This window comes from Mercurialis annua, linkage group LG1-X (assembly GCF_937616625.2).
Source record: "Mercurialis annua linkage group LG1-X, ddMerAnnu1.2, whole genome shotgun sequence".
NCBI classification, from domain to species: Eukaryota; Viridiplantae; Streptophyta; class Magnoliopsida; order Malpighiales; family Euphorbiaceae; genus Mercurialis; species Mercurialis annua.
The window spans coordinates 47,574,615-47,587,397 of record NC_065570.1 but is presented as its reverse complement, the minus strand read 5'-3'; the positions used below and the strand labels follow the sequence as shown (position 1 = coordinate 47,587,397).

At 36.8% G+C, this 12,783-nt stretch overlaps 1 protein-coding gene across 1 annotated transcript; it reads left to right on the top strand.

The window, feature by feature from the left end:
- Positions 1 to 9,448: 9,448 nt before the first annotated feature.
- On the top strand, positions 9,449 to 11,346 carry LOC130015106 (uncharacterized). Its single transcript, XM_056104650.1, has 2 exons — positions 9,449 to 11,228; positions 11,318 to 11,346. The coding sequence occupies exons 1-2, from the start codon at positions 9,449 to 9,451 to the stop codon at positions 11,344 to 11,346; spliced, it is 1,809 nt and encodes a 602-aa protein (XP_055960625.1).
- Positions 11,347 to 12,783: the final 1,437 nt, after the last annotated feature.

Below are 12,783 nucleotides of genomic sequence, written 5' to 3'. Positions count from 1 at the left end.
GATAGGTGTTGGTGAGCTTGAATTGAAGTAGAATTAATGGAGAATTGAAAGCAATTCCATTCAACCATGATTTCTTCAAGGTAAGTTTTGTGATTTCTGAAATTTTTGGCTATGATATTTGGCATAGGTATAGGGTGGATGGGGTTTGATTAGTTATGGTGATAGTTTGATATGATGTTGTTGCGTGTTGTTTTGGTTAAGTAATGAAATGAGATTTTTGTATTAATTGATAGAAATGGGTTCGGCCATCATGAATAAATTGGTGATTAAGTTAAGTTAATGATAATGGTCTTAGGAGTCGATTCATGGCTGTTATAGAGCTAAGTAAGGATGAGTTTTTGTAATTAAATTGAATATATGAAGTTCACAAGTTGCATAATATTAACTGCAGAACAGCCCTGTTGCGAGGCTTATATCTCGAGCAATATAGCTCCGAATTAAGTTTCGTTTGTTGATACAGAAATTTAAGGGTGTTGGATAAATATATCTAAGTATATGTTTTTGTAGATTCTGTCATTAAGCTGCCCAAATAAATCAGAACATTACGTCGCGCGAAACAGTTCTGATTTTCTGGGCAACCCATGGGTTTAACTTTTGGACTAGTTTCCGACACCTTCGGGTGCTAAGTCTAGCTCGAGGCCTAGACAGAAACTGTAGACGACATTCTTGACTTTAAGAATGTCAAATTTCTTTAAGGTTTAGAATATGTTAGATACGCATAAGTGGAAAGGTATCGGGTTAAATACGATAACGTAAAAGGGGTTATTTATGCGTAGTTGTTCTCGAGTCATATGTAATTATCGAGTTAAACTCTAAACTCGACGTATGTTTGAGAAATGTTCTAGGTTTGACAAGTTGACCTATTAGCGGATAAGGAGCCCAGGGAGCTCGCTATTTATCGAAGAGTTTTGATAGCAAGCAGTGAGTTTATTACGTGGATTGTTTACATTTAAAGTGTTCTAAAAATGCAATTCTTTATGAAAATGTTTATTTAGTTTGCATAACATCATTTTGAATGAATTTCTTTGTTTTGAAATGCATATATTATGTTTTGAAACCAGTATGGATCCGATGAAACGATCTTTCCTATTGGGCGACAATAGGAACTGTGTGATCACCAGTTAAGTTTGAAAAATTCTATTCCTACTTGAGGTTGTGTATGTTTGTGTGATTTTGACTAGCATGGGTGAACTCGAGCTAATTATCTCAGGGCTCTTAGCTAGATTTATACGTACGTACGTTTATGTGCTTTGTATAAGTAGTAAAAGTAACGAAATACTTGTGCGAAACATCTGGAATTCTTAACAATCAATGATTAGGGTTTAAATCAGATATTCATACGTGGATGCATTCAATTGATTGAAATATACATCGTTTTGAAATGTTGTATAAATACTTTGATGTAAACTAATAAACTCACTCAGTGACGACTGACTCCCCCATAGTGTTTTATTTCAGCTGAAAGTATCTGAAGTGCCAGACTTCCATTCTTGTTTTGAAAGTCCTTAAGTACAGTAAAGAGGAGTCGATCAGTAGTGCTGCAGGTAGTCAAGTCCTAGTCTAGATGGTATGGATAGTTTGTTAAACAGTTTTTAAGATTTTACACAAACTCCGATATTTTGTATATACGTTATAGTTTATGAAAACTATACTTTGTAAACCGTTTGATTTCTGTACCAATTACCTATGAATGGAATTGGTTATGATTTGTGATTTGTGGTTTGTATAAGTTGGAACGGGCTATGCTGGAATATAAGATATCGCATAGTAAGACCCAGGTTCCTATGTACGTTTTCAGGTTTTGATTAGACGTTTGTATATGTCAAGCTTTGAAAGCTTTTAATGAAAACAATTTTGTATATGTTTTGTATTGTGACTGTTTTGCAAAAAATTTATACGTGTTTTTAAAGGCTTGCTACGGGTTCTGTAACTACCATTCCCATTCCCCATCGCCGGTCGCGGCTCGTGATTTTAGATCGTGACAGGGGTGCAATTTGATGAGGTGGCACACTAATAGAATACAGTAAATTATCGACAAATTTTTTACGTTGGATTTGAAATCCGTAGCTAAAATTACATTTAGTGACAGATTTGATATCCGTCGCTAAATCCAAAAACAAAATGGTGGGTGTTAGCCCGCCTTTTTTAGCGACATTTTTATCACTTTTAGCGATATATTATCGCTAAATAAGGTGACATAAATGGCAGGATAAATCCGGCCATTTATTCCACACCTTTAGCGACAGATTCAATAATCCATCCTTAATTTTAGTGACAAATTATTGAATCTGTCACTAAAGTAGTTGGTAATTGCGACATATGCTCTATGTAGACACTTATTTTTCGGGCAGGTAAAAAGTGATAAGGGACTAAAGTTTCCAATGATGATTTCCAAAGAAATTTGTTCGGATGACGAGCTATCAATTAGTTTGTTGGAATTCAAGCAAGCGCGATCAGTGCATAGCTGCGAACTTGTGGGATTAAAACCTAATTAACCATGTTGAGTGAGTTCACAGTAACTATTGGTATTATATAAAATAACATTGCATAAAAATAAAACAATTATATACATAGCACAAATATAAGATCCGATCAAAACCCTAATCTTATAATTACAACATAAACAGACTGAATTGAGCTTATAATCTATTTTGTAAATGCTCTTTAATCCAAATGGTATGCAACCGAGATAGTTCGATTGAGTTAACCTATACCATGTGACATAAACCCAGGATTTTTCCAGCGAATTAACTCATATCACTCTTATATCCCAAAGTGTAAGTCCTGAGATAGTTCCACCGAGTTTAACTCACTAGACACAGGTCCCGAGATGGTTCCACCGAGTTTAACCCCGTGTCTACCACACAAAGTTAGTTTATGCTAACATATAAGACTTACCCAACACCCGATATCACACAGTCCTATTGACGCCTAATAGGTAGCCCCCCTTGGATCATACTCTGGTTTTCATACTTTTAGGCAAATGACAATACGATAAACATTTTCATAAATCATATAATATGAACTGCATTTCATATTGTATATCATATAACAAACAAATATATATAATAATACACAAAAGTAACATGTAAACTCACAACAATCGCTATCCAAAACACGTAGGTCTAGTATGTTGTTAAATCCTCCAAATACTCCCACTCGCCGGCCTGGTAGCATGTCAGATCTATTATAAGAATACATTGTCAATACGTATTCGTCATCCAAGCACAAACCCAAGAGATATACTCTTAAGTCTTATAAACAAACCAATCATCTTTTGAATCATAACTCTAATAAAAACTCATTTCTTTTCTTTTTGTATTACGATTTATAACTCGATTAAGCCTTTAAGTTTCATACATGAACCCATCATCGTTTGAATACAAACTCTCTTTCAAAACCCTAATCACAGTGTCACGTTTAACGTCCAAATTTTGAGTTTTTGGAGTCCAGGGGTTGATATCGTGTCAGGGTACGTCATGTCGGGTCTCGGCATGTCGTACGCGAGCTAAAACAGGCTTGGCAAGTCGTGCCAATGCTTGTAGTGTCGTGCCAGGCTCTATAGCTTTGCTACAAGCACTAAACTCGTCTTTTATGACTTTCTGACGTGTTTCTGACCTCTTAATGCGTCTGAAACACCCAAAACTCAATACATAACCAAAACCCAACTCAAAACGATAATCAATGTCATAAAAACGGCAAAACAAATAGGTTAAGGTGATTTTGATATCCAACCGTATAAAACTTAACTCAAAAGACCTTTTCGAACTCTGTCTGTAACTCACTATAGGCTCGGGAAACAAAGAGAAGATGCGTACAAACGAGATATCCAACAACAAGAAGAAGGAAAAGGATTGCATAGAGGAACTTCCGAACATTTGGCGATCTCAGATGGGTCGATATCAATGGTGGTTCATTATTTCGATGAGCCCATGAATCTCAACAAAACACAACCAAAACTTAATTCTTACCTTGATTTACAGCCCTAGGACTATAGAGGCTGAAATTCTTTAAGAAACGAAACAAAAATCGCTTAAAACAGATGAAAAACAAACAAACCCTAACCTCTCGAAGTTTTGATCGTGAAGAGGATGAAATATTGCATCTGGATGTTTCTTTCATTTCCTATCAACATGACTATATAGTGTGGCTAATGATCTCTTTTGGTCCCTCACTTCACTTATCAATAAAATCAATTCCTTTAGCTTTTCTTTTAACCAAAGTGATCGATTAATCACTTTAACTCAATTACTTACGTATTATTTGAAACCCATTAAATAATATGACTCCATAATTTTTTATAAAATCTTATCGATGAACTTGTACTACTATATTCTGAGTATTTAATAATTTTCCATTTCGGGACATAAAGCTCCTTATATAATATTTTTATTATGATTACCCCTTAGTCCCGTCATTTGTCTTCTTAATGGGTGTCGATATCCAAATTTTCCTTAGATAAATCGTTAATCCTTATCATCTTACTTAAATAAATCCATTCTTTCATATCAATAATTATTTATTTTTATAACTCCGGTCCTTCCTTATAAGACATGTAGCACAATATAGCACTTGAACTTAGTCGGTATTACAAACTTATAACGTGAACTGCATGAAAGTTGAGATGAGATATAAAATATGTCAAGTAATTAAAAGCGAAAATCAATAAGCCAAGCACATGAGTCTCGGAAAGGTTCACGAACCCTGTCTTTTGGTCTGGCTTACGGTAATCTTACCCATAAGGGAGTAAGGTTATCGAATTGGTATAAAAGGCATTTCTTAGCTGAATTAGATGGCTAATTCACACTTGTTTCAAAACCTGCCCAGAATAGAGTCATGTCATAAGTCTGGGCGAACTGGACCTCGAAACTCCTGCCTCCGCTTACACTTTGTTTTTTAGCGACGAATTTCAATCTGTCGCTAAAAAACAAAGCCTAAATACGAAAGACTATGCATTCTTCTCAATTTTTTCCTCTTCTCAAAATTTCCGTCGACGACTTCTATGACCCCACTCCTGCCTACCGATCGAAGAAATCACCTTTGGTATACCGCTGACTCCCGCTTGCTAGCGCCATCTCCGGCCAGTTCAGCCGTGCGAATTCAGGTCAGCTTTGCAAAGTTTCATGCCGACGCCGTCTCCTTTTGTTTTTGGCTAGACCTCCACGCTGCCGCCGTTTTGTTGCTCCATCCCAATACCGCCATTCTTTCCACAACCAGGTTTGTTTTTTTTTTTTTTATATATTATTAAAAAATTATGTTAGTTTAATTTGATTATAGTATAATATATATTTTAATTATATTATGTTTAACTAATTATCGTTTAATAATTTTTTTAATTAAATATAGTTAATTAGATTGTTAAATTAGGTTTATAATTTAAGTTAAAGTATGTTTAATTAGAGTAGTATTGTTAAATTAGATTATATTTTAGGTTTATTAAATTATGATTATAGTTTAATTAAATTGTTAATGTGGGTTAAATTTTAAATTAGATCAATTTTTAAGTTAATTAAATCTGATTCTATGTTAAATTAGGTTATTGTGTTAAATTAGATTATAATTGTTATATTAGAATAAATTTTGGATAATTGGACAAAATTGGGATAATTAGCTTAGTTATTTAATTGTTAATTAGAATTTGATTAAATTGTTAATTTTTGGTTAATTAGTTAATAATTATTTATAGTTTAATTAAGTTTTAATTTTTAGATTAATTTATATGTTTATTAAACTGTAATGTTGATTTAGTTTGTTAATTTAAATTATTAATAAAAATTATCGAATAAATTTGGGCTAATTGGCATGAATTGGTGTTGTGTATTTCAATAAATGAAGTATTAATTTGGTTACAGGGTTTTCCTGGAAAATGGACGATGATCGTAATTGAGGGGAAATGCTGCCAAATTTCTATTGAAAATATAATTAAAAATATAATATAACTAAATTAAAATTATTATAGGGTTCCGCTGGTAGTTGCTGACATCGGTTTGTGCTGGTAACCTTGATGTTTGTATTTTCGGCTGTTCTTGTTTCTTATTCACCGCCCTCCCCTGATTACGGTCTTCTCTTCAATAAAGGAACTCAATATAACTCAACACCAAACATCAATCTCAACTACTTAAGTGAGAAATCCAGTACTCATGCCAAGATATTCAACACATCAGTATATGGAATACATGGCATGCAAAAATTCCAACTCAAATTGATAAACCCAAATCAATTGCAATCAAACCCTAACATAAAATCCAATCAAAATGACTCAACCAACAAGGTGAAACATGGATTCAACTATAAACATAGCAAAAGGGATGATCACATGAGTTATCAATAATTAAGCAAGCCTACCAACAATTATCCAAAATCTCTACAACAACACAACAAACCCAAACCATAAAACTTAAGAAGTCAACCATTAGAGGTACACTACTAAAAACAGCCTTTTAGCGGTAAATTCTTTCGTCGCTAAAAGGCTAAAATCCGTCGGGAAGTTCCCGACGGATTAGTCGACGGACTACGTCCGTCAGAAAAAGGCATCGCTAAAAGAATTAGCAACGCCCTGAAATAATCCGTCGCCAATTGGTGACGAAATATTCCATCGCCAAACATGAGAGGGTCGTTGGCCAACACATCGTCGTCCGACGACAGAGTAGGCGCGCGTCCCCAATTGGCGACTGAAGTTTGCAACGGAACATGTCCGTCGCCAACTTTAGTCTTCTGGTAATGTAGGATGGGTTTATCGAAGGATTAAATTTCGTCGCTAAACCCATAACTCCATCGGGAAATTGATTTTTCCAGATCAGATTTTTCCCGCTTTTTGGCATTTTATGTAATTTTAAAACCTGCCAAATACACACAAAATGCAAATACAATTAAACTAAACCTTTTAATAATTCGCTAGCCTGTTTAGAATTTACAAAACGATAATACTATGCGATAATTGAAAAATGTATACTAACATGATGCTACCTGCACTACACTATACATCAGGGGTGGGAGGAGGCGGGGGTTGAGATGTGGGGAGCTGATCACCTGCTGGGGCCCGCTGCAACTGCTTCATCGTTGCCTGAACCGCAGCTTGAACATGATCACAGATCGTATCCGCGATATGTTCCATGATGTCAGTACGAATCCTCGACTCGGCACCTAGTGAGACATTTCGAGTGGAGCTGTTGGGCCGCCGACTAGAAATACCCCGCCGTGAGGCGACCTACTCAGAGCCAACTGACCCTAGCCCATAAATGCTCCGCATATTCACCCCTTCAACGGTGAGATACACCGAGTCCGGGTCCACGGAAGTAGAGGCTGTGCTCCTCAGCCGTTTGATGGCGGCCTGCATTTTCTGCTTAAAGTACTCCTACAAAAACAACATAAAGCCAATTAGATAAATATGAATTAAAATACTGATCCAAATTACACTTAAACCTATATTTATAATTAAAATTCTGCATCATTTCCTCTGATGGCGGCCGGAGGTTTGATGGAGAAGAACCACCGAAGGTTTGAGTGAGAAGAACAACCGGAGATGGTGTTTGGAATGCTGTGAAGCAAATCGGAGATGGGTGAGCAACGAAATGGAACGGCAACCGGAAAATAGGTAAGCAACGAAACACCTGAAATTGCCTGAAATTGGCTAATAATCCGCCATGGCCCCTGACTTTAGGGGTATCTTACGCTAAACCCCCTGATCTAAAAAAACCTGCCGTAAATCCCCTAAACTTTACCTAACGATCAGCTAAACCCCTTTTACCCTAAAACCGCCCCAAGCCCTTTATTTTCTCAAAAATACCTAAAATACCCCTAAGGTCAATAACAAAAACCAAACCAACCTAATCTAACCAAATCTAAAGTCATTCACTTAATCAAATCAGACATAAACCATCCAAATCATACTTAAATCACCAATCAACTCAATTAAATCAAACCATCCAACCGAAAACTTTCACCCGCCGCCGCCGGTTTTTTCCGGCCACCACCGTCCATTGCCGGAAAAAAAGTTATCCAAATAATAACTCATTTAATTTTAAAAAATAAATAAACAATTATTTTTAATTTAAATGAAAAAATATTTTTTTTTTAAATTAATTTAAACCCACCGTGGTGGGTCTGCTCACCGGAGAACAGACCCACCACGGTGGGTCTACTATCTGTCGTGGGTCTGCTCTGTGAAGCAGACCCACCGGCGTGGGTCTGCTCCAATGAGCAAACCCACACCGGTGGGTCTGCTACAGATAGCAGACCACTAGATTGATTTAAAAAAAATATTTTATTTTTATTTTTTTATTTAAATTATAAATAATTATTTATTTAATTTTTAAATAAATTTAGTGTTGGCTATAGGCCCTTATTTTTTATCCCTTGTTTTGATGATAACTAAAGCCCACTAATGTGTTGATTGAATTATTGCAAGGCCCAATTTCTAGAAGCATCTTGATCTTTCCTCTAGCAACAATGAAGGAGGGTATTTTCGGAATCAGCTTGAAATATACCAGCCCAGCACTATCAGGTTGTCAGTGTACCTTGTACTGCAATCAGGCTGCCAGCACTACCAAACAAACCTGAGCTCAACCTGATTGGCCAGATCAGCCTAGAATAGGCTCCTCCTCTTGTCACCATGTACACCTTGCATAGAGGATAAGAATTGAAGGAATATCCTGATGTGACTCAGCCCTACTCTCTAGAAGATTCTTGGAGTCTATAAAAGGCATTCTTCTCCATTTGCAAAGGTGTGGGAAATCAAGTGAAAAAGATCAAGTTTCCACATTCTCAAGAGCTTTCAATCCGTGGTGATTTATCTCAAAGAAAACTAGGAATAGTTTGAGTGAGAGTTCATACCATCTTTCTGTAATCATCTTGTGAGGAATAGAATAGGTTCTGGGTAGAATCAGATTTATTCTTCAAAGGGTATTAGTTTGCTGAAGCTATCAAATCAGCTTGTAAGTTACAGACTAGCTTCTGGGTAGAACTAGGGTTGTATTCTTATTGGCTTTATCTCTAGCCCGTAATAGAGATCTCAGAGTGGAATACTTAAGGATGGGGATCCTTAAGGAGTGGATGTAGGCAGGGTTGCCGAACCACTATAAAAATCTGGTGTTCAGTTTTATGCTTTAGTTTCTGCTTTACTTTAGCTTCATCTAAAACTGTTTTTGAAAGAAAGCTTTTCATTTAAACTAAACATAACTTTACATCATCTCTATTTTTATACTCTGTTAAAAAGGTTTTCATAAGTCTATATCACGCAGCTCTCAAACTGATCCATATTTGATTAGCTTGTGAAGACTTTACATTCATCAGGACGAAGCTATTCCATTAGCTTTACATATTTAAGCAAAAGTTTTTAAGTCTCAATTCACCCCCCCCCCCCTCTTGAGCTACTGCTGGACCCAACAATTGGTATCAGAGCAGGTTATATTCGCTCAAGCTAATATTCCAGCTTGCCAAAGTGATCCTAATGGCTACTAGCTCAACAGGCGTTTCTAGTGCTTCTGGGGTACCAGAAGGGAGTTCAGTTTCGAGACCTCCACTCTTTAATGGATCTAACTATGATTGGTGGAAAAATAGAATGAAAAATTTTGTGCAGGCCTATGACATTGAATGCTGGAGAATCATTTTGAAAGGAATCACACCTCCATCACTTACTGAATCTAATGGAACTAGAAGAGAAAAGACTGAAGAAGAGTACACCGATGAAGATTGGAAAGCTGTTCAGCTCAATGCCAAAGCTATCAACATGATTCATTGTGCATTAGATGCCACCGAGTATAATCGAATTCGAGGATGCTCAACAGCAAAAGAAGCATGGGAAAAACTTCAAACCACGTTTGAAGGAACAGATCAGGTTAAAGAATCCAAAATCAACATGCTAAAGAGACAGTATGAGCTGTTCCAGATGCAACCTAATGAATCTATTCAGGAGCTAAGCACTCGCCTTTCAAATATTGTAAATGGAATGAAGAGTCTCGGGGAAAACATAAGAGAAGAAGAACTTGTGAAAAAGGTTCTAAGATCTCTTACCGATAAATGGGACAGCAAGGTAGATGCCATCTTTGAAGCAAGAAATCTAAAAGATTACTCCCTGGACGAGCTAATGGGTTCGCTGTTCACTCACGAGCTAATTAAGAAAGGGAAAGAATCAGTCTTCGATAAAAAGAAGAAAACTGATCTAGCTCTAAAAACTGTCAATCAAGAGAGTGATTCAGATAACTCAGAAGAAGAAATAGCTCTCATGACTCGAAAGTTTCAGAAGATGTACAAGAAAGGTGGAAGAAGATACAGGAATGACTTAAAGAAATCATACAATCCCAGACCTGAAGCTAAGAAGGAAACACTGGAAGCTAACTGCTTTGAATGTAACAGCCCGGATCATTTCAAAGCTAACTGCCCAAAGCTAAAGAAAAGATATCGGAAAGAAAGATTTGATAGAGCTATGAAAGCCACATGGAGTGACAGTGAAGCATCCAGCTCAGAAGAAGAAACACCAGGAAATGCCATTGTTTGCTTAATGGCCAAAATAGGAGAAGAGTGTGATCCCCAAGACAATGCTGAAGGATCTCAACCTAATCAATGTTCAGAAGCTGACAGTTCAGAAATTGATCATGAGGTAAAAACTCTTGACATTAGCTCTCTTGATCTTCAAGATTTATATAATGCTCTTTTCAAAGAATACACCAAGGTTTCTTTAAAATATCTAAATCTAAAAGGAAAATACAAGATCGCAGAAGCTGATAATTTGACTAGCCAGCCTGACCATGCTAGCGCTAATCAAACTAATCAGCTTAAGACTGATGTTGATCAGCTTGAAGCTAATCTCACTCAGCCTTCGAGCGATCTGATTGAAGAGCTTAGACACTCTAAATCCCAAATCAGATTTCTCCAAACTGAACTTGAAGTTTCAAACAATGTTAAGAAAATGTTTGCTAGACTCAATGAAAATCTGAAAATCAAAATCGTTGGCTTAACTCGAGATCTTGAGACTTTCACAAAAGGTAGATCCAATCTTGACATGCTCCTTGGAACTACTGATATGCGCTTATCTAAAAGCAAAGCTGGCATTGGGTATGATTCTTTAAAAATTCAAGAACCCAAAGCTACTCAGTTTGTGAAAGCCATGGTTGGCCCATCTCGATCTAACTATCAAGCGCAACCTTTTGTCACTAAAGAATCTTGCTTTTACTGTAACCGAAAAGGCCACTCGGATAAATTTTGCAATTTCAAAAAGAAAGCCACTCAAGGTAATCAGACTCGGAACAACTTATATGTCAAAGCTAACCCATCAGGACCCAATTTAGCTTGGGTACCTAAAACTAACTGATCTTTTCAGGTTTGCCTAAGGAGCAAAAAGGCACATGACAACTGGTACGTGGACAGTGCATGCTCTAGGCATATGACGGGTGACAAATCCAAGTTCACCCAGCTCAAACTAAATGGAAGAGGATCAGTTAGCTTTGGAGACAACAGTCAAGCTAAAATTATCGGTTCAGGAACTATTGGGACTAATCATCCTATCGAAGATGTATCTCTGGTCAGCGGGTTACAATTCAACCTACTCAGTGTCAGCCAGCTATGTGACAAAAACAGAAGAGTGATTTTTGAACCTAACAAATGCGAAGTTCAAGACTTGTCTAGCAACCAAACTCTAATCATTGGAGATAGAGTAGACAACATATATCTCATTGATCTAGAGAAACTTAATGAGTCTGATCTATGTCTCGCTACCATTGAAGAAAATTGTTGGCTATGGCACAGACGATTAGGCCATGCAAGTATGAAGCTAATCAGCAAATTATCCATCTATCAGCTTGTGGAAGGACTGCCCAGCCTAAAATTCGAAAAAGATTCCATTTGTGATGCATGTCAAAAGGGGAAGCAAACCAGATCATCCTTCAAATCTAAAGGACAGCTAAACTCTAGTAGACCTCTGGAGCTACTTCACCTTGACCTATTTGGTCCAATCACTCCAACTAGCTTGGGAGGTAAGTCTTACGCCTTTGTGATTGTGGATGATTATTCAAGACTCACTTGGGTTCTTTTTCTTGCTCACAAAGATGAAGCCTTTGAGAAATTCTCAAATCTCTGCAAAAGAATTCAAAATCAACAAGGGCTAAAGATTTCCACCGTTCAAAGTGACCATGGAAGGGAATTTGAAAATAAGCTATTTGAGGAGTTTTGCAACGATAATGGAATCACTCACAACTTCTCAGCACCTAGAACTCCCCAGCAAAATGGAGTGGTTGAGAGAAAGAACAGAACCCTTCAAGAAATGGCTCGAACCATGATCAATGAAGCCAAGCTACCCAAATACTTCTGGGCCGAAGCTATTAGCACAGCCTGTTATATTCAAAACAGAGCTTTGGTAAGATCTATTCTGAAAAAGACTCCTTATGAGCTCTGGAAAGGTAAAACTCCAAACTTAAGCTATTTCAAAGTTTTTGGTTGTAAATGTTTTATTCACAATAACAACAAGAATCAGCTTGCTAAATTTGATGCCAAAGCTACTGAAGGTATCTTCTTAGGCTACTCAGATCATAGCAAAGCTTATAGAGTCTTCAACAAAACATCACTTGTTGTTGAAGAATCTATTCATGTTGTTTTTAGTGAAACTAATCCCTCTCTATCAAGGAGAGAATCTGTTGATGATGAAGAAACAGGTTCAAACCAAGAAAAGACACCTCAAGCTAATGAAACAGCTCAATCTGGAGATACAACTATAGAACTGTTCAATCAGGCTCAGCCTGATAATGATCAGCAAAAGGAGTTTCTGAACTGGGAAGATGATCAACAAGCTAA